We start from the raw sequence: 20,903 nt of genomic DNA on the forward strand, positions 1-20,903 counted from the left end.
ATGTAATTTAAAAGCAAGAAATCAAACCTCGAAAAAATGTTATATTTTTTTTTCTTAATGGTGCTTGATTGCATGATTCCCCTAAATTTTATAGTAGTGCACTCTCTTGGTAGAATTTTAATAATATTTTTGAAAGTAGGGTGAATTTAATTCATAATTAGAATGGTGTGGTAAAAAAAAAAAAAAAAAATCATTTGTAAAATGAAATATAAAGAGGGGGAAACAAGAAAGAAGGAAAATAGGGTGGTTCGAGTAAACGGGGCGGGTCGGTCTGGACGTGGTGACCCATAGGGTCAATATAAGACTGAAAAGGCTATAGGCAGAAGCCGCAGAACACTTGCAGACCGAGAATGGCAGAAGAAATGCAAGACAGCGAGCCCATCACCAAGGGAACGGAGGAGGAGGCGCAAGAAATCGAGTCCCAGATAAAGGCCGCCATGAGCTCCCGCGTTGGCCATTTCAAAGAACAAGCAGAGTATGCCCATTTTTTCTTCTCTTCTTTTATCTCTCCAAAACCCCATCCCGACATGTAGTATGTGTGTTTATATGTTGATCGAGATATCTGGGTAATATGTAACTGCAAATTTGAGTTTTCCTCCCCAATTGTCTATTCTCTTGTCCTGTTTGCGAGGGAGCGTCTGTAAAGTGCGGAAATAAGTATTTTTCAAGAGCAAGGCGTTGAGGTGTGAAAAAAGAAAGTCGTGGGGTAGGTTTTTGTATCCTTAGTATTATCATGAGTCCATCAAGTATGGAAATTGAAGTTTAGGGGTGGTTGGACTTGATGAAGTTGCTTATTGATAATTTGGTGGTCGATTGATCTTCCAATTTCCTCGTTTCAACAACTCATTTTTTATATTTCTTCTAGCTGCTTGGCATGTAGTAGGTATCTGGTTTACTGCATTTACATGGATGGAAATGCTGCAAAATTGAGTTTTAACTATTGGGAATATCATGGGTTTTGTAGGAGTAATGCAGACCATGGATCTTGAGCTGTAAAATTGCATGTTTAACTGGGATATGCTTGGTGATAAATTTGAAAGGATTAATAAATATTTAGATCAATGAAGGGAATTGGGTTACCAGTGCTTGAGGTGTTGACAATGCCCATGTTGTGGGAGGAGTCTTTTTAACACGAGTTAGAAGAAGGGAGGAGGGTTGTTTTTCATAGATGGGCAGCTTCAAACGTTTGAACACAGTAAATGTTGAAAAGGGAAGCCTGTCTGAAATGATGGGAAGTTTTAACCCAAGGAAATTGTCAAGAATATCAGGAATGAATTTTTTTTGTCCTTTTTAAGGGTCGGGTCGGTTGATAGAAAAATTCCTTTCCCTGTTCACTTCCTTCTGGTGCTTTGTTTCCATAAAGCATGTGCAATATCATAATTAAAGCTCTTGCCGTTTTATTGTTGGTGCTGCTTCGTAGCCTCAGCCTGCTTACACCTTACTATAGCAGACTTTTTCACTTGTTGAAGTGGGTGGCTGGCTGGTCGACATGTACACCACACTCACGCGATGTATACAACAGGATTGCAGTGCATATTTATTAAATGATATATCACAGATGTTACAGGACACCCTCAATCCACCTTCGCGCAACAAATAATTCTATGGACATACACTACGTACACACAAAAGATTACCTTTTTTTTTATAATAATTTTATTTATTTATTTATTTTTTATGGGAAAATATTTTTTTATAGGCAAAATAAACAGGAGAAATAGAGGAATCTTGATCAATATGCTTCCCACGCATAACAAAATCCTTTTAACAATTCTAAATTTATATGTTTAGAGTCCTAACTAGTAGACAGTTATTGGGGCCAAAGTTTGGTGTAAGCTTCTCTAGGCCAGTTATTGTAGTGAATGTTGACAAAATAGTAAGGTCCTTTTATGTGCTTACTAATGATTTGTTGTGGGAACATATGATTTCAATTAAATCTGGAAATGGGAAAAAATGGTCATCAGATTAGAATGTTTATTTTAAAGTTTTATGTTTATCACATACATATTATTTATTTTCACTCTTTACATTGCAAAAGGAAAGTGGTGATATTATTAATGGGATTTTTTTTCGTTAAAAAAAAAATATCATTAATGGGATCTATGAATTATGTTGCTTGTCTATTAATTCTTCTCTCATTTATTGCATAAACTCAACATCAATTGATTAGTCCAAATTGTTTAGTTGAGAATTGAAGATAATGCATCTGAGTGATTGGCAAAGTTGAATGATTATGTTGGTTGTTTCTGGTTGCAGTTCTTTGACATTTGAGGGGGTTAGGAGATTATTAGAGAAGGACTTGGGGTTGGAGACATATGCATTGGATGTGCACAAGAGATTTGTCAAGCAATTTTTGCTGGAGGTACCTCTTTGGATTTGCAAACTTGTGGTCTGCATGAAGCATGAAAGAATTATTTTGTAATTGGTTGAACATCCTTAAATTATGCTTTCAATCTGGGTGAGTGATTTCTATAGTTGCTTTGTTTGTACCTTTAGTTTGTTTTAGCATTGGTGCTGTTTACAGACATACAAGTAGTTGCGAGAACCATTGTCAACTTCCTATTTAAAGGTTGTATTCTGCTAATCTCTGGACCTGCACCACTCTGGAGCATTACCCTAGATGGTTAGAAGCAAGAAAACAAAGAATATGACCATCCATAGCTCGTGGTTCACCATATCTGAAGAAAAAAATAATCAACATCCAGCACCTAGGTTTAGAGCACTGACGTAGTACCAACCTAACATACCTTAACATGGTGTTACTCATAACCAGCATTAATAACTTTAGACCAAATTGACCTACTGTAATTTCACAATTTCACAGTTGGTCAGGTTGATTAAACTGAGAAGTTCCCCAAAAAATCAATCATTGTATGTACATAAATAAAATCCCCTTTGCTATTTTCCTGAAATCTAGGGAAGATTTTATTTATAGTTATTACAAACTTGTGATTACCACATAATGATGTGTTACATTTTCTTTAAAGCAACATTACATCTTAATTATTACTTGCAATACTAATCCAATACAGCACACAACACGTATTTTGGTCGCTCTAGACTTTTTTTTATAGCTTTTGAGAAAAATCTAAATTTAATTTAATTTCTTGAAAATGTGATCATATTATATTCTAAAAGGTGCTTTAACATTAAAATTGAACAGTAAAAAGGATAGGACAAGAGAAAAATCTAATGTGGAAACATTTGTTCACTTATTGTCAAAGGCATATGTGGAAGATAGAAGCTTAAATGTAATTATGGTTCCAAAATTTATTGGTGAGATGTTTAAAGTATGAAAGATATTAAGGTTTGATGTTGATTTAATGATGATGACTAATGAAGAATAAAAACTTTGTTTATTTCGTCTCTAACTTTTATTTCCCTTTTATGGAGTAATGAGAATGAACCAAATAAGTTAGGACTTTGAACACTTGTAAACTCATCTATGTCAATAATCCATAGAAGTTGGGGACTTGTTAGAGCTCGTGAATTTTGATATATTTGTTACTTGTATCCTTTTTGGAATTTGGAAATCAAAATCATAGTTAAAATTTAGAAAGTTTATTTTGTAGATCTTATTAGGAAATTGTGCATTACCTTGTTATATTTTTCTGAGTTTTGATTTCTTAAAACTTTGGTGTTTAATGTGTAGGTATATAAGGTGTTAGAAAATGCTTGTATTTTCCTATTTTATCCTACTCTCTTTTTTGGAAATTAGTTATATATTTTTCTACTTCATCACCGCAATATACATGTATTTTATACATGCATGTACTTATATTATTTTTATGTATTTTACTTTACCCCTCTTCCTTCTTTATGTTTTTTCTTTGTCATTTCTATTTTTTTATTTGTGTCGTACTCCAACAAGAGGAAGGGAATATAATCGACAATTGTAATAAGCAGCAAAGCTGTGCTATGGAATTCTTGTTACCTAGATTTAGTAGAGCTCATATCTGTGCACCCACATGTTAAAGAAGTTATGATATTCAAAGCAATGTGATATATAGTACAAAAAATGATACATGATACTTTATGGGTTGTAAATATCGATAATGCCTGTGGGAAATCTTAATGAACTGTTGAAGGCAACTTCTGGTTAGTTTGACAACGCTTCTTTTAAATTTAGCTAACATGAGTGAGGCTGCACTTAGCAATTGTTGCTGCTTCTTGAATGCTCTAAAAGTTTCGTAGAGAAAAATGTACATCACTCATTGTTGATGATTTCTAAATGATGAAAAGAACATAGCCTAAATCGGCCTTTTCAACACCCTTGTGTACTTTGGTGGGCCCTTCTTTGATTAGGGGCTGTTAACAATATTATTTTTTGCCTATCAAAAAAAAAAAAAACAATAAAAGAACAGAAAAAAAGATGCCTAAATCAAGAGAGGTCCTTTTGAGTTGGCATGGGTCCTTTGTTGGTAAAAAGAGGAAAAAGGCTTGGAAGGTTGCTTCTTTGTGTCTATTTTGGACTTTATGGTAGGAGAGGAATAGGAGGGCTTTTGACAACTATGAAAGCATGGACAAACAGTTAAAAATTCTTTCTTGTATCTTTTTTGGGATTGAGTTAGATTGTATATTGGGGATGATTCTTTATCGTTGTTAGACTTTGTGGATTGGGTAGGCTCTTGGTTGGGTGCGGTAGTGGGTTTTTGTGTCTTCGCACCTTTTTTGTCTTTTGTCTATTTTGTATACGGCATGTGTACTTTCTTTTAATACAAATTTTATTTTGACCTAGCAAAAAAAGAAAAAAAAAAAAAAGATGCCTAAATCAGTCAATGTTATCATTGATCAGAAACGAAGAAAAATATATTAATAGAAGAAAAGATATAGGAGAAAGAAAAGATACAAAAGAAAGAGAAGAAACCAAGGGAAGGATGAGAGGTCCTTCCTACACAAACTGAACAAAAGAGAAGACTCCCAACAATAGAAATCTAAAAACAAAGAGAAACCTAACATTCTTCAAACTTTTGAAGCATAAACCGCAATCCAGTTGAGTTGTAAAACACTTAGAGGAACTCCTCTAAAAGCTTCAGTACAAGAAGCCCATAGAGAAGAATAGAACCAAATCAAATCCCATAACATCTCTTCCGTTCTCCCCTTATCCTCAAAGATCCTATTGTTTCTCTCTTGCCACACCAACCAAATCAAAGTAAGGCAAGCGATTTGCCAAAGTGTCTTGCCTCTTAATGAGTTTCCCAAGTCTTTAAAAGCAATAACCAACATGTTCTCAAAACTCCTTGGAGGGACCCAAACCGACCCTGCTAGATTGAACAACTTGTGCCTCCAATGGTAACAGGACAATGAAGAAAAAGGTGGTCAATCAACTCTCCACTTCCTTTGCAAAGAATGCACCATTGAGGACAGAGGGATTTGTAGGGTCTTCTCAATTGCAACTTATCATTGGTGTTTACCTTCCGATGTACTACTAACCAAGCGAGGGCCTTAACCTTTGAAGGGGCTTTTGAACTCCACAAAAACTTGGCCGGAAGGAACAAGATAGGATTTGAGACTTTTGACAAGGCCAAGAAAAAAGATTTCATTGAAAACAAGCCTGACGATGACAAAGACCACGCTCTTGAATCCTGCCAAAGAAGGAGAGAAAAACACAGAACTAAGGGAGGATATTAATCTCTGAAGGAGATCAATTTTTGAATCAGTAAGATTGCGGCGAAAATTAAAATTCCAAGACAGTGGAAAGGAATTGCCAAGGACATTTGAGACGGTGAGGTTTTTCACAAAAATAACTCTATAAAGATCAGCAAATTGAGAGCACAAAGTTTGGTTACCCCACCAAAGATCTTCCCAAAAACGAATTCTCTCCCCATTGCCCACCACTAGGCAGACAAAAGGGGAAAAAACCTGGAAAACTTGAGCAATAGCCTTCCAAGGACATCTGTGTGACCAGCTAACCACCATGTTGGCGTCCCATCCATTAGGATGTGTCTCATATATACTCGCAATAACCTTATGCCAAAGACCACACCTTTCTTTAGGGAACCTCCAAAGCCATTTCCCTAAGAGAGCAATATTTCTTCGACAAGTCTTCCCAAAACCCAAACCTCCCAACTCCTTTGGTTTACTAACAACATCCCATCTGATAAGATGATCTTTCTTTCCTTCCCCCGCCCCAGACCAAAGAAAATCCCTTTGCATTTTCTCAATCTTTGAAGCTATTGATGCTAGGATTTTAAAGAGGGAGAGGAAGTAGCTAGGGATGTGAGACAAACAAGACTAAATTAAAGTAATCCTCCCTCCCAAAGACAAAAAGGCCTTTTTCCAACCATCCAACCTCCTCGAAATTCTCTCAACCATCGGATCCCAAAAGCCTATTGTCTTTGGGTTCCCTCCCACTAGAAGGCCTAAATAAGACAAAGGTCACTCTGACACTTTGCAATCCAAAACCGAGTCCAAACTAGACAACAACTCTTGCCTAGTGTTAATATCTGAAATGATGTTTTTTTCTAAGTTGATTTTCAAACCAGATATTTCTCATCTGTAATCATGGGTAGTTATCTTTAATTAGCAGTTGTGAGATGTCAAATAAAAATAGGTGTATGTGGGGAAAGATAAGTGAAATCACTAAACACCTCTTCATTTAATGTAATGGCATATAAATATGGCATTCCCTACTTTTTTAGCTGCGTGTTATTTACCTAGTCTATATATGTCTATGTGTTTGTGAAACTGCCTTGTTATTTTTTCCTTTTTATAATTTTCTGTGTTTGTGAAAGTAGTGCTGTTTGAAAATTACTCTTGAATTTGAAAAGATTTATAGAATTTCATTTTTAGAAATTGTTAAGTGTTTTTTGGCCAGAAAAAGATCTGCTTTAGAGATGACTGTTAGTGTTTTTGGTTTGTCTTATGTTGAATTTGTGATGGTTAATCATGTTTTAATATCAAAATGTAATGTGGATGTTAGCAGTTAGGTTGTGCACACTGCTTATGCAATTTGGCACTTGCAATTTTTGGGGGCGGTGATGGAATTGTATGGTGGTGGTGAATGGTGATAATACTAGACTGGTGATGATGGTGGTAGTCATACTGATTGTGCAGTTATGTCATGGCAGCAGTATGATCAGTGGTACTGGTAATTGTGCTGGGATGGTGGTGATTCTTTTCCTTGCATGGGAACTGGGTGGAGGAGGAGAGTGGTGTTCTATTACTCAAAATTAATATATATATTTTTTTAAATTACCATTGGAATAATTAATGACATGTACCATTTTGGTTATAAAAATGACTAGATTATTTATTAGGAAACAAGGTTGTTTTCTGAAATTTGGAGGAGTGTTATTAGGACCAAATTAGAGTCAGTTTCAACAGCCTCTCACTTAGTAAGGACCAGTTTAGACAACTTAATAATGGGCTGTCTGAATTTTCTCTTAGTCATGCCTTCAACTATGCAACGAACAGCAAGTCTTTGTCAGTTTGGGCAAAACACTGTTTGTGTGCCTGTTTTTCTATGCGAACTGAACCTTCATGTATGGTTTTGATGATGGCCAGACACCATGGATTGGGTTTATATTTATCTATCAATTTCTATCATTACCAACTTATAGTTCTGATGCTTATGAGTCATGACCCATAACATTTTTTTTGATAGTTGAACTCTTCTTCTTCTTATCTTTTTTAAATCAGAAACAAAAAATTCGTGGTTAAAAATTAAAAGCCCATGTGAAGGATGAGGAATCCTTCCTAAATATACAAAATCTGATCAAAAGAAAAAATGAATAAACACTTTCCAATATAAAGTGTCAATACGTCTCATACCAAAAAAGATCCCTCTTCTTCTTTATCTTCTTCTTCTTCCTTTTTATCCCCAGTTTATGTAACTAGGAATCAAACATAAAACCTCCCTATTCTCCCTTCAACCTTTTGCCACCTGAACCTACCCCGTAGGCCAAGTTGCACTGTGAACACAAAAGCTTAAGTTTGAGATCATTGGATACGGTTGGTGAAATGATCAATTCCTTGACAATTATTTCTAGTGGCTTAGTTCTTCTTGACATATTTTATCTAAGTTCATTGACATCCATTAAGATCATGCCCTCCAAATAATTGATATTAGCCAATGAAAAACTGGTTTTTACTTTATGGTTCATCTGTTTTGGAGGTTGCCTTTAGTTTTTTGGACTTCTGTATTTTGATGTTAGGGTTATTGTTTTCCAAGCTGCATGTAAATGACTCCTTGTTATCTCTCAGTTGTAATTTAGAATTGGTTAAACTTGTAGGGAATTTTTTTCTCCTCCTTTTTATTGCAGGCAGAATTTGTATTGCTATATATCATTTATGAGATGTAAGACTTTCTTTACTTTTATTTATCAGAAACAGAAACATATTTGTTAAAAATAAGAGATTACAAGAGGAGGATGAAAAATCCTTCCCTAAGATTCAAAATGTGATAAAAAATAAAGGAAAAAAGGTATGCTCCAAAATAGATCATAACACTCAACATTGCTATTCTAACCCTTGTGATCTACATATCAAAATCTAATCAAGTTAAATAATGTTAAGAGGAATGCCCTTGAAAGCTTTAGTGGTAGAAGCACAACAAGATGAATAGAAATAGATTTCATGCCGTATATTCTTTGAAGTCCTCTACTTTTTCTCAAAGATCCGACATTTCTTTCCTTCCATACTATCCAAATCAAAGTAAGACAAGTGATTTGTCATAAAACTTTGCCTTTACTAGTGCTCCCTAAAGCCCTAAAAGAAATGGTCAACATGTTGTTGATGCTTCTAGGAGGAAGCCAATGCGATTTGTTTAGTTTAACATGAGACAATATGACCGCCTAATTAAAATGTTGCCTCCTAATAGTTTGGGTGTGTCTTGTAGATGCTCAAGATAACCTTATGCCAAAGAAGAGAACTATCCCTAGGATGCCTACAACACCACTTTCTTAAGAGGGTCCTATTCATTAAAGATATTCTCTTGAACGCTAAGCCTCCTTGCGCTTTTGTCTTCCTCACTTAGATCTAGCTAAAAGATGATCTCTCTCTCTCCCCAAACCATGACCAAAGAAAATCCCATTTCTAGAACTCCATCTTCCTTTGCTTTTATCAACATCCTACTTAAAGCGTTTGCTGTAATGGTGAATAAGAAATGAGAAAGAGGATCACCTTGCCTTAATCCTCTGGTTGCCTTAAACCATCCCTTGACATTTCCATTCACTAGCAAATGGGAGTCAAATGTCAAACTGCTCAATCTTCTTTTGAAACCCCTTAACTTTCCATTGAAGGAGGGGATTTCTTATCGAATCTAGAAATACCCAAGTCACTCCAAAGAGGGCTAATAAAAAGATCCAAAGCTCTCTTGTCTTGGTGCAATGAATCAGAATGTGATCGGCTGATTCTTCACTCTCTTTACAAGGATTACATCTATTGACCATTTGCCATCCCTTCTTTGTTAAGGTGTCTATAGTTAGGATCTTCCCCTAAACAACTTCCTAAGCAAAAAAGCAAGTTTTGAGAGGAGCACGGGATCCCCAAACCTCCTTCCCCGGAAAAACAAAATTATTCTCCCCACTTAGAGAACAATAATAAGACTTGACACTAAAAAATCCTCTACTATCTTATTTCCAACATAAAGTGTCCTCACCTTCTTGCACTTTTAATGGGTTAAGAAAAGCCGAAAAGCAGGTTACCTCCTCTACCTCCCAATCTTGGAAGGGTCTTCTAAGATGAACCTCTCAACACCCCTTTCATCCCTTTCTCTTTTCCAAGAATCTGCAATTGTAGCATTTTTATGGGATGCTATCCTAAAGATAGTAGGGTAAACATCTTTTAGCTTGAAGTCCCCCGCCCAAATGTCCCACCAAAAGCTTGTACGACTACCATATCCTATACAGATAAAAGTTCTAACATTAAACTCTTCCCACGCTTTTCTAATGTCCTTCCAAAGGCTCATCCTAAAGGACTTCCTCCACACTCTAGTAGTCCAACCCCCTTCCACCTCCTTGAACTTTCCACAAATGATCTTCCTCCACAAACTTTCACGCTCAACAGAGAATCTCTAAAGCCATTTGTCTAGCAAAGCTTGATTGAGATTGTGTAGTCTTCTTATCCCCAAGCCTCCAAAATTTTTAGCCTTACACACATCTGACCAATTTACCAAGTGGATCTTGCTTCTATCTCCCAAACCTCCCCATAAAAAGTCTTTTTGAATTATCTCTAATCTAATTCTCACTTTTTTAGGAATAACAAAGAGGGACATAAAATAAATAGGGAGATTTGAAAGATTGCTCTTTAAAAGGACAAGTCTTTCTCCTTTGGAAAGGCGGTGTTTTTTCCAAACAACTAATTTCCTTTTAAACCTCTCCTCAATTGAGTCCCAAACACCATAATGCTTATTAGGGGCCCCAAGTAGATTAGACGCAGGAAGCTTTCCTACTTTGCACCCAAGAAGAGAAGCTGCTCTATTCACATCCACTGTCTCCCCAACTGGAATAACTTCACTTTTTTATAGATTTATTTTCAAGCTTGACACCAATTCAAAACACATGATAATCCATTTCCAAAAATTCAGTTGCTCTACATCATCCTCACAAAAAAAAAGGGTATCATCGACAAACAAAAGGTGTGAAACTTGATTCTCAATTTCCCATCTGCCCTCAATCTTGAAACCCCTAATAAATCCTCCATGTTTAGCCTTAGCAATTAAATTGCTGAGAGCCTCCATAACCAACACAAAGAGATAGAGTGAAAGAAGGTCCCCTTTCCGCAACCCTTAGAGGTTGGGAAAAAAAATTTGTGGGGTTGCTATTAACTAGAATCGCCATTCTCACAGTGGGAATGCAGAAATGAATCCATTGCTCCACTTGGGGCTAAAACCCATTTTTTCTAAGACTGAAAGAAGAAACTTCCAGCTAACTTGATCGTAGGCCTTTTCTATATCCAATTTGCAAACTAAGCCCGCATTAGAGCTACGCTTCCTAGAATCAACCGCCTCATTTGCAATCAAAATAGCATCCAAAATCTGTTTACTCCCAACAAAAGCATTCTGACTATTTGACACCACCTTGCCCATTACCCTTTTCAATCTGTTAGCTAGGACTTTTGCAAGAAGTTTATAAAGGCTCCCCAGTAGGTTGATTGGTCTAAAGTCCTTCATGTCACTTGCCCCTCTTTTCTTAGGGATGAAAACTAAGAATGTTGCATTAAGGCTACAAGTCATGGAATTCTGCACATGAAACTCCTCAAAAGATTGCATCACTTCTCTACCCATTGTAGGCTAATAGAATTTCCAAAAAGCTAGAGAAAACCCATTTGGCCCAGGGGGGTGAAAAAAGGGCCCTCTAAGATCTCTCTGTCCATTGAGTCAATGCTCTTGAAGAGTTCAGTTGCCATATAAGATCTTCTCACTTGAGGTTCTTTAAACATTTCTCTAAAGTGGGAAAAAATGCTTTTTTTTAAGCTCTTCTTATTTTTCCAAGCAGATTCCACTAATGGTGAGGCTACTAATGAAATTTCCATTTCTCCTAGCATTAGCCATGTGGTGAAAAAATTTCGTGTTGTTATCTCCTTCCTTCAGCCAGAGTGCCTTTGACTTCTGCCTCCAAGAAGTTTCTTCTAAAATAGCTAGGTGACTGTACTCATCTTTAGCATTTCTTTGACTTATCTTATCTTCTTCAAACAGGGGTCTTAATCTTTCTATACTATCCCAATAGTTTATCAACTTTAGAGCCAAATCCTTCCTAGCTGAGACATTCCCGAACATCTCTTTATTCCATTTCTTTAGATCACGTTTCAAAGCCTGTAATTTCTAGAGTGCACAAAGCTAAGGCTACCCCTGAAATTATAAGACTGCCACCACTTTTTTATTTTCTCCATGAAACCTTCCACCTTTAACCACATGTTTTCAAATCTAAAAGGCCTTTTATCTCTTCTCTTCCTTCCACAGTCTAACAAAATAGGAGAATGTTTCGATAGGGGTCTTGGCAACAGAACTTGCAAGGCCCCTGAGACATGATCCTCCCAATCTCCAGAAAACAAAAAACAGTCTAGACGAGCTTTGAAGGAACCACCTTGCCCTCCACTCCAAGTAAAGCCACCTCCACTAAGAGGTGGGTTTACAAGTCCAAACTCATCAATAAAATTGGAAAAATCCCTCATGGTAGTTGACAACTGATTGCAATTGCTCTTTTCAATAGGGAAATGAACCATGTTAAAGTCTCCTGCTATACACCAAGGCACATCCTAAAGCCCCTTAATCGAAGCTAACTCTTCCCACAACTCCCTCCTCTTTCTTTCCTTCAACGGCCCATAGAGCCCTAAAAAAGCCCATAGAAACCCATCCTCATAGTTTCTAAAAAGACAAGAATTGGAGAACGACCCCACTTTAGAAGCCACCCTCTCTAAAACTCTTGTGTCCCAAAAAAGCAACATCCCTCCTGTTGTGCCCCTTGCATCCAAAGACTCCCACCCCAAATGCCTACCCACACCTAGGCTTCTCACAATTGCGTCTAAAACTTTTCTCCCCTCTACAAAAGTGCCCTAGAAAATGTGGGTTGTTTCATGGACTCTTTTGATGCGACTTGAAAAAAATAAATTTATCTGGGATAAGAAGAAATAAATTTATCTTTTAGTATTTTATATTTAATACCAGTTTCCTTTTATTTATTTTTATTAAAGCTCAGTATGAAGAACCTTGCAAATGATTGGTTTTAGTATAATGATTTGTTCACTAATCATTGCATAACAAGAATTAAGTGTTCTAGACTTTGTTCATCAATATTATTTGTTTGTATTGTTATAGACACAATATGCAATAACTTTATTTTTAATGTCATGTGAAGGTTAATAAGTTAAAGCTTTGAATTGATTTGGAATTTTGGCAGAGAGATGCATGATATTCTCTTTTATGAGTAAGAAGGAGATTTTAGAAGTACCCTTTGGGTTGAGTTGGATGACCCTTAGTACAAGAAGGGTTATAAATGGGAAACCTAAAGAGGGCCAAAAGGAAACACGGAAAAGGGACAAAGGAAGGGGAAAAGCTTTGAATTGACTTGGAATTTTAGCAGAGAGATGCATGATATTCTCTTTTATGAGTAAGAAGATTTTAGAAGCACCCTCTGGATTGAGTTGGATGATCCATATTACAAGGGGGTTATAAATGGGAAACCTAAAGATGCCCAAAAGGAACACAGAAGAAGGACAAAGGAAGAGGAAACCCTAGGAAAACCTGCTGTACTAAACCCTACGAACAAGCCTCCAGCAAAATTGACAAAAGGCATGCCTTTGGACTAGCCTTTGGATTATCACTAAGTGGAAGTCCAGAGGAATTGGGATTTAACCAGGATACTTTTAGCTTCAGGAGTGTGTATTCTTCTGCTAGACAATTGTACTTTTGCATCTTGTGTGGACACCCATAAAATAAGCATAAAAAGGGTGCTCTATATTTCTTGTTTGTTTGTGCAGACTTCTATGCTAGCTAGCAAAGATTTCCTTAACCAAAGTAAGAGATGATTAAAGATTAGATCTCATTAGTTATTAAATATCAGAGAAGAATGTGATTGACTTATTCTCATTCTTTTTACTCAAAGTTGCCTTCCTACTAACTATCAGCTGAGAAACGATCTAATGGAGAATCTCTATAAAGCCTCCATCTAATGGAGTCTTCATCCTTATCACAACCTCCTTTTAAGGAATGCCCAAAAACATATCCTCCTCCCATCACCTACTGAAAGGGAATGAAACTGAGGAAATCTTCCACCTCCTCCTCCTATGGTCTTCCATAAGCATCTTCTGTGAAAGCTTCTCATTTGCCCAGAGATCCAACCACCATTTCTATGCTGTACTTGCCTGCTGTAACCCTAATCTGTAAACTATTTCCCACAAAAATCTCCATATCCATTTTCTGAGCAAGGTCCTATTGAATATTCCAAACTCCTTACTCCCATAATCCCTAACTCCATGTTTAGGGCTTAGGGTAACAGATCATCTCACATTGGACTGCTAACTGCGTGTATTTTCTTGACCTCTCAGAGCTTGCATTTTTTTTTTGGTTGAAAATAGACCTTACTCTTTGTTGCCTATTCTTTGCACATCTAGCATATCTTTTTTTGTTGCTATATGCTCTTTTGTTACATTTTCTCTTGACACTATGATGCACTATAATTTGAGTGCAGATTAATTCTCCTTTAAGAGGTTTGGTTGGGGTCCTATTATTTATTCATTTATCATTTTTCATTGAAATTATAAGGAATTTAATTAGCCTTTATGTTCTGATCTAAACTAGTGCATAAATGCTGCTGCTGATGACAATCCTTCCAAGAAATCTGGGGAAACCAGGGGAAAAAATGTCTGTTCAACTAAAGGTGAAGCTGCAGAGCCACCTGAAACAGTTAAGTCAAAGAAAGATGTGAAGGAACCTAGCTCTGGAGATGAGGAGAAAATAGAAGGTTCTCCAGTACTAGGTCTAATGACAGGCCAGAAAATAGCCAAATCTGAAACCGAGGAAACTCAAGGCAAGGAAAATAAAGAAGTTCCCAGTGAAAGCACAATAAGGAAGGCCATTAGAAAAAGAGCATCTTACTTCAAAGCTAAGTCTGAGTATGTCACATCGTAATTCTTTGAATTGGTGATCGCTCTACAGTTGATATTATTATTGTTTCTGCAGTTTATTTTTGAACTAATAAGTTATCCTTTCATCTTTATATGTTATGTAATTTTTAGTTCCTGCGCTTATGAAATAGACATACATTTGGAATGCTCCCTTGCTGTTCATCCCTTCTGGCTAAGGTGATTTAATTAAGAAGTCTTTTTTTTTTTTTCTCTTCTAGGAACATTACTATGGCTGGAGTTCGTCGAGTTTTGGAGGAAGACCTTAAACTAGATAAAAAGACTCTTGATCCATATAAGAAATTTATAAGTGAGCAATTAGATGAGGTGAGTAAAAACTTGTTCAGGAGACATCCTGTAAGTTCCGGAAGTTCCACATGTAATCTACCTTTGGTTTCATTTACGTTATTGTTTATCAGGTATTAAAATCTCCTCAAGTTTCTAAACCTACTACTGGGGTTAAGAAGGGCAGTCCTAAGAAAAATTCTCATAGCCGGGCATCAAGGAAGACAAGCAGTGAAGGAAGTTCTGAGTCTTTAGAGAGCGAGAGTGATGAGGAAGAAGTAAAACCTAAAACAAAAATGGCTCCAAAGGGAAAAACCCAGAATTCTGAAGATCTAAGAAAACGCAAAAGACCTGTGACGGAAACAAAGATGCCTAGCAAGAAGCGAAGCAAGACTGCAGAAACAGTATCAGAGGATAATAGTGATGCAGAAGACAGTGGAAATGTTTCTGATGATGGTCACTCACAATCATCCTCTGAAAAACCTGTCAAGGTCATACCTATTTTGTTCCCTAAACTCTGAAAACTTGTTCATATAAACTTCCCCTAGTTGAATATCTTATTGAAATGAAGTGCAGAGGAAAGAAGTTTCGGCTCCTGCATATGGAAAACGTGTTGAGAATCTGAAATCAATTATCAAATCGTGTGCAATGAGGTTTCGATTTTTTTTAACCCAGTATTTTTTAACCTTGTTAATGCTGATATTCTAAAGTTATCTATTTCCTTCTCAGTGTTCCCCCATCAGTTTACAAGAGAGTCAAGCAGGCACCTGAAAACAAACGCGAGGCCCACCTAATAAAGGAACTCGAAGAGATACTATCAAAAGAAGGATTATCTAAAAATCCTTCTGAAAAAGGTGAGCATTAATGCAGCCTATGTTTGTCAGTGAGTCCTGGTAGCTGAACTGTGGACAATTACAATTAGTAGATAGGTTTAAGGAGTTGAAATTTGATTTAAACTCAAAAAAGACAAATGGGAATTGAAATCGAGAATACTTGAATCATTTTGTGGGTTCTGGTTGTCTTTTCCAATCTCCATGCACCAAAGAAAAGTAGAAAATAAGAAAAATCTCTACAATCCCTTGGTGATTGGTTTTGTTTTCCTCACTTAATATAGCCTGAAACTTAGTTGGAATTCTAAAAGAACAACAAAATACTTAGCTAGCTATCTTTTAAAAGTTAGTTTCTATATTATATGTTTACAATTCTCCAACAAGTTGGTAGCTGTTTTATGTTTCCAGATTAGGATCCCTTGGGAAGATGATTAAGTTGGGCCTTGCTGATGCCTTGATGTGCTATTTAAGCATAAGCTTTGAGCAAAATGCAGCACAAAATAGGGAAATCCATGGATAAACCTGATATCTCTACCCTTAGGAGCTATGAGATTGTTTCGATAATGCTAGCATCCAGGGACCATAGATTGAGTTTAGAACCATGTTAAATTAGTGAAAAAGTAATATCTATATATATATATATATATTTTTTTTTTTTATTAGATTGAAAAAGTATAATATTCCTAACGTTAAAAAAATAAAATAAAATAAAAGAAATAACGATTTCTTGAATAGAAGATGCCTAGAGAAATGAATTTATTGAATAGAAAAGAAAAAAGGAAGGATGAGATATCCTTCACAAAAGCAATTAACGCATACAGAAATTAGGAGAGGAACAAAACTACAAAACACTTCAGCATAAATCCCTCTTAAGAAAAAGTTGGTCACCCAATTGTTTTATTTGTGTTCTTTCTCTTTTGTTCTTACACCCTTTGTATACTTCCTATGTACTGGGATGTACCTTCTTTTTTATAGACATCATCTATAAATTTAAATTATAATTGATCTATCAAAAAGGAGGTTGCCACCTAGTTAGCCAATCTAGCTCTCCAAATAAAAGAAGAGACAATGTCTCTAGCAAGTGCTTGAATCCCCTTAATCGATACCTCTCTAAGAAAGGATTTCTTGTGCAGGGCTAACAGATCCTTTTGGTTTAACTTTTTCGAAATGGTGTTTGTGGGGGTGGGAGGGGGGTGAGGGGAAAGGGGATTTTAATGCCATAAGGAGAATTTAAGAGAAGATGGGTGGCTCTAGATTAACCCTTAGCATGAGAGACTTTGATGATTTGATTAGAGAAAGTAAGTTAGTCAACCCTCCTCTTAGGAACACTTTTTTTATGTGGTCCAATTTGCAAGAATCCTCTGTTTGTAAAAGTTTGGATAAATTTTTACATTCGAATGAGTGGGAACAAAGCTTCCCTTGATGTCTCTAAGAAGCCTTGCTCAAGTTGACGTATGACCATTGCCCCATTGTCCAAGAAACGAACCCTTTTAAGTGGGGTGCAACTCTATTAAGGTTTCAAAACATGTGGTTGCTTCACCCAAATTTCAAGGAAAGATTTAGCCTATGGTGGAAATAGTTTTAGGGTAAGGGGTGGGAAAGTCATAAATTCATGAAAAGACCGCAATATGTCGATACAAAATTGAAAGAAGGGAATAAGATTTTTTTAGAGACTGGAAGAAGAGGAAAAAGAATATTCTCAAAGATATAGTTAGCATTGATGATTGTGAACAGCAGGGAGAACCATTGTCAAAGAGACTCTTTTAGGTTGACAGTTATTTTGTTGGAAGAGATCATAAGAAATTTTGGAGGGCCTCTTCTTTTATGTATTTTTTTGGACAATTTGGAAGGAAAAGAATCGAAGGTCGTTCAAAAATGAGGAGCAATCTGATCAAATGGTGAAATACACATTCCCAGACAATCTTTAAATGTGGGTCAGATTTTTTATACAAGAAGGATCATTTCCTTTAATTGATTTTATAGATGGGTTGGGGTTCTTGCTGAGGGAGAGAGTTGTTTTTTGTGTTCTCTCTTTTTGGCCTAGCCTTTTGTCACCCTTTTGATACATCCTATCTATATCAGTGTGTTGTTTCTTTGACATTGCCTATAAAATTATTTTGTTTTCCTATAAAAAGGAAAAAAAAGAAAGAAATGAAATTGATCTACTATAATAATTAGGTAGCAGAAGTATGGAGTGAGGACATATTAGCAGCATCAAGAGTAGGGATTGCATTCCAAATGACTGTGGGATTGAAAGTGGGTATAGTGTATATTTCTAAGGTCTCTATGTGTATGTATGTACTTGTGTGTGTGTGTGTGTGTGTATTTAACTAGCAGGAAATAGTAGTGGTTTAAAACTTTAGGTTTGACAACTTTGACTTAAAAAAAGGCTGGTACTCAGTTTGACCCATTGAATTGCATAATGGATAGGCTATGAATGGTTCAATCTAACTTATTTGCTAATTGGTGGTGGATTTGCTCTCTAAGCACCATTCTAGAGATTGAGAACAAATAAACCACCCTACTTGAACTCAGCAATGGCTTTATGTGGGGGACTGGGGACATACTTGTTGAAGTGCTTCCATGAAAATGCAGGATTGGCTGTTTTAAATGCAAGCTAAAGTGGTATAATGCTTACAACTACATTTTTACTTGGGAAAAATATTCCCAATTTTAGGGCTATGATCATTGGCAAATATATCTAACAAAAGTGCCAAAAAAGGGAGTTACAACCAAAATGCATTTGAAATAATCCTTTGCAAGTATGTTCTGTCACAGTCATTTTATTGCAAATCAGAGCACCATATTAACCTCATACTTCATGAAAACGATAAAAAAAAAAAAAGAACCCACATAATATGGTTTGCTGTGGTAGTTACAAGAATTGCATTATCCAGATGATATTTTCTCTTAAGACTGATTCCATTTGACTTTCTTTTAGGAAGTTGGGCAGAAATGCACCTATTAGGTTTTGAAGTGGGCCTCACACATGGTTGTGCCATATGTCCACGCAATTAATGCACATTGGCAGGTCTTCAAGCATATAGTGAATGACATTGTATATGTTTTTTTCTTTAAAAAGGAAAATAAAATAAAATGAAACTAGGAGATATTGCATGACATTTTTGTTCTTATGCTCAGATATCAAGGAGGTCAGAAAGAAAAAGGAGAGAGCTAAAGAACTGGAGGGCATTGATACAAGCAACATTGTCTTAAGTTCGCGCAGAAGGTCCACAAGGAGTTTTGTAGCTCCTCCAAAGCCCAAAATACCAGATGAAAGTGAGAGTGAAGATGCTGAAGATACTGATGACGACGACGACGATGATGATGATGACGAGGAAGAGGAGGAGGTTGAGGATGAAGAAGATGATGGTGGAGAGGATGATGATGCCAGCCAGAGTGAAGAGCTTAATGAAGGTAAGTGTGTGTGTTACCTTGTACATCTGAAATTTGGTTATTTGTGAGCCATTGAATATATATGGCCCCAGGATTTTGAGTAAATGGATCCTATAATTGGGTTGCTGGAGCCATATCACTGTTTCAGTCATATTTGGATGTGGTTCAGGCATTGTGAATTGCAGTATCCATGTTAAACCAGGTTAAGGTAATTTACTTGCATTTTGGGTGCTATTTGACATTCTGTGAGACTGAATGATTTTGGTAACTTAATAATATTCATTCTATAACCAATGGTTTAGTGTACTCTCATGTCATATTTATAAAGGAGAAGTAATACATTAATTCTTAATGCTATGCCCTTTTACTCTGAAATCTTTGAGAGTGTGAGTCTGATATTTATACCATTCATTACACTGCTGGTACCTATGTAGAGTTCCTCCGATGGGTTGTGGCACCATTAAAAAAACCAAATGTTACAATTTTGATTTCATCACATTTCAACACAAATGGATAGTGTTAAATGTGACTCATATTGTACCCAAAATTTCCAGAATGGTAATTAAAGAAAAATGGGGTTTATGCTGTATTTCTTATTGAGGCAATTCTATGTCTGCATGGTATCTTTTGACCGACTTTAGATTGTGGACTATGTTTTTGAGGTGTGCATGGTAGAAGATAGTGCATTATACCGTTAATTTATTTTGATTGTTCTTTATATTGCTTGGTTTTGGCTACCTATTCAGCCACCTTATGAAATCCTTGCCATGTTTTTGCAGATAATGCTGGGGACAGCGATTGAATCCTGCATAAGCTGACTTGCAAAGGTGATTAATAGCCAGAGCTTCTATGGTTTAGATAGAATGATGAATTATGTGCATTCCCTGTACTATTATTTCCTTTTGTTTTATATTAGATGTGGAGGTAGGTGGCCTTTGATGGATAATTTGTACTTGGCTATTCCTTAGGAGTTTTTAATCTTGCCGGTTTAAGGGTTATTTCTGCTCAAAGGAAAGAAATAGCATCAGTTATTCGTTGAGAGTACTGTACAATTTTCTCTACCATATTCAGTGACACATTTATGGATTGATCTAGGTGAATATTTTGTTCTTTTATGATGAATACTAAGAATTGAATCCCTGGTTGGAAAACTCATTATCAAATGCTTAGGTGCAAGGCTAAATATGAGAGGAGGTTCTACTTTGACGATTGCCATGCCTGTGCGTGGATATTTGTAAGTTGGGATTTAGATATTTGGAGACAAGAGGATGTCCCGCTTGTATGTGTTGTGGATGATATATATATATACACATGTGGACTGATTTTGGTGTATGTTGTCAAATAGAGAATTTTGTTTTTACTTCAAAATTATACCTTCTGAATGTGATGGCAGTTGTTTGAACTTTAACTGTATCTAAAATGAAATTATAATCTCATTTAAAATTACAAGGCAGGATAAGCAACACCAGAATCTCCTCCAATTTCGTTGTTATGTTGGATGCTAATTGGAGTTCATATAATAGATTTTGAGATTTTTGGTACCTAATTTTATTTAAAATCACTTTGGCTATGTTTGGTTCCTAGAAAATATGAGGGAAAATGAAAGGGAAAGAAAAAAGAGGAAAAATAAAGTAAAATAAAAATTAAGTTTAAACTCGATAGATTATTTTTATATGTTTTTTTAAACTTATTTTACTTATTTTTTATTATTCGATTTTCTTTTGTATTTTTTATAGTGAAATTAAAGATGAAAAAACCATTTTCCTTTACTTTTTAAAAATCAAACATAACCTATGTAAAAAATTGTCTTAAACTGTAGCCTTGGTTTTA

The 20,903-nt window shown here is 36.0% G+C and overlaps 1 protein-coding gene across 1 annotated transcript; it reads left to right on the forward strand.

Annotated features, from left to right (window-relative positions):
- The first annotated feature begins 260 nt into the window (after positions 1 to 260).
- LOC100259114 (uncharacterized) lies at positions 261 to 20,405 on the forward strand. The gene is made up of 9 exons (XM_002284424.4): positions 261 to 475; positions 2,257 to 2,362; positions 14,240 to 14,553; positions 14,784 to 14,889; positions 14,982 to 15,338; positions 15,424 to 15,500; positions 15,577 to 15,701; positions 18,819 to 19,094; positions 19,853 to 20,405. Exons 1-9 carry the CDS (start codon positions 351 to 353, stop codon positions 19,873 to 19,875), a joined length of 1,509 nt encoding a protein of 502 aa, XP_002284460.1. The 5' UTR covers positions 261 to 350; the 3' UTR covers positions 19,876 to 20,405.
- Positions 20,406 to 20,903: the final 498 nt, after the last annotated feature.

Source organism: Vitis vinifera, chromosome 18 (assembly GCF_030704535.1).
Source record: "Vitis vinifera cultivar Pinot Noir 40024 chromosome 18, ASM3070453v1".
NCBI lineage: Eukaryota > Viridiplantae > Streptophyta > Magnoliopsida > Vitales > Vitaceae > Vitis > Vitis vinifera.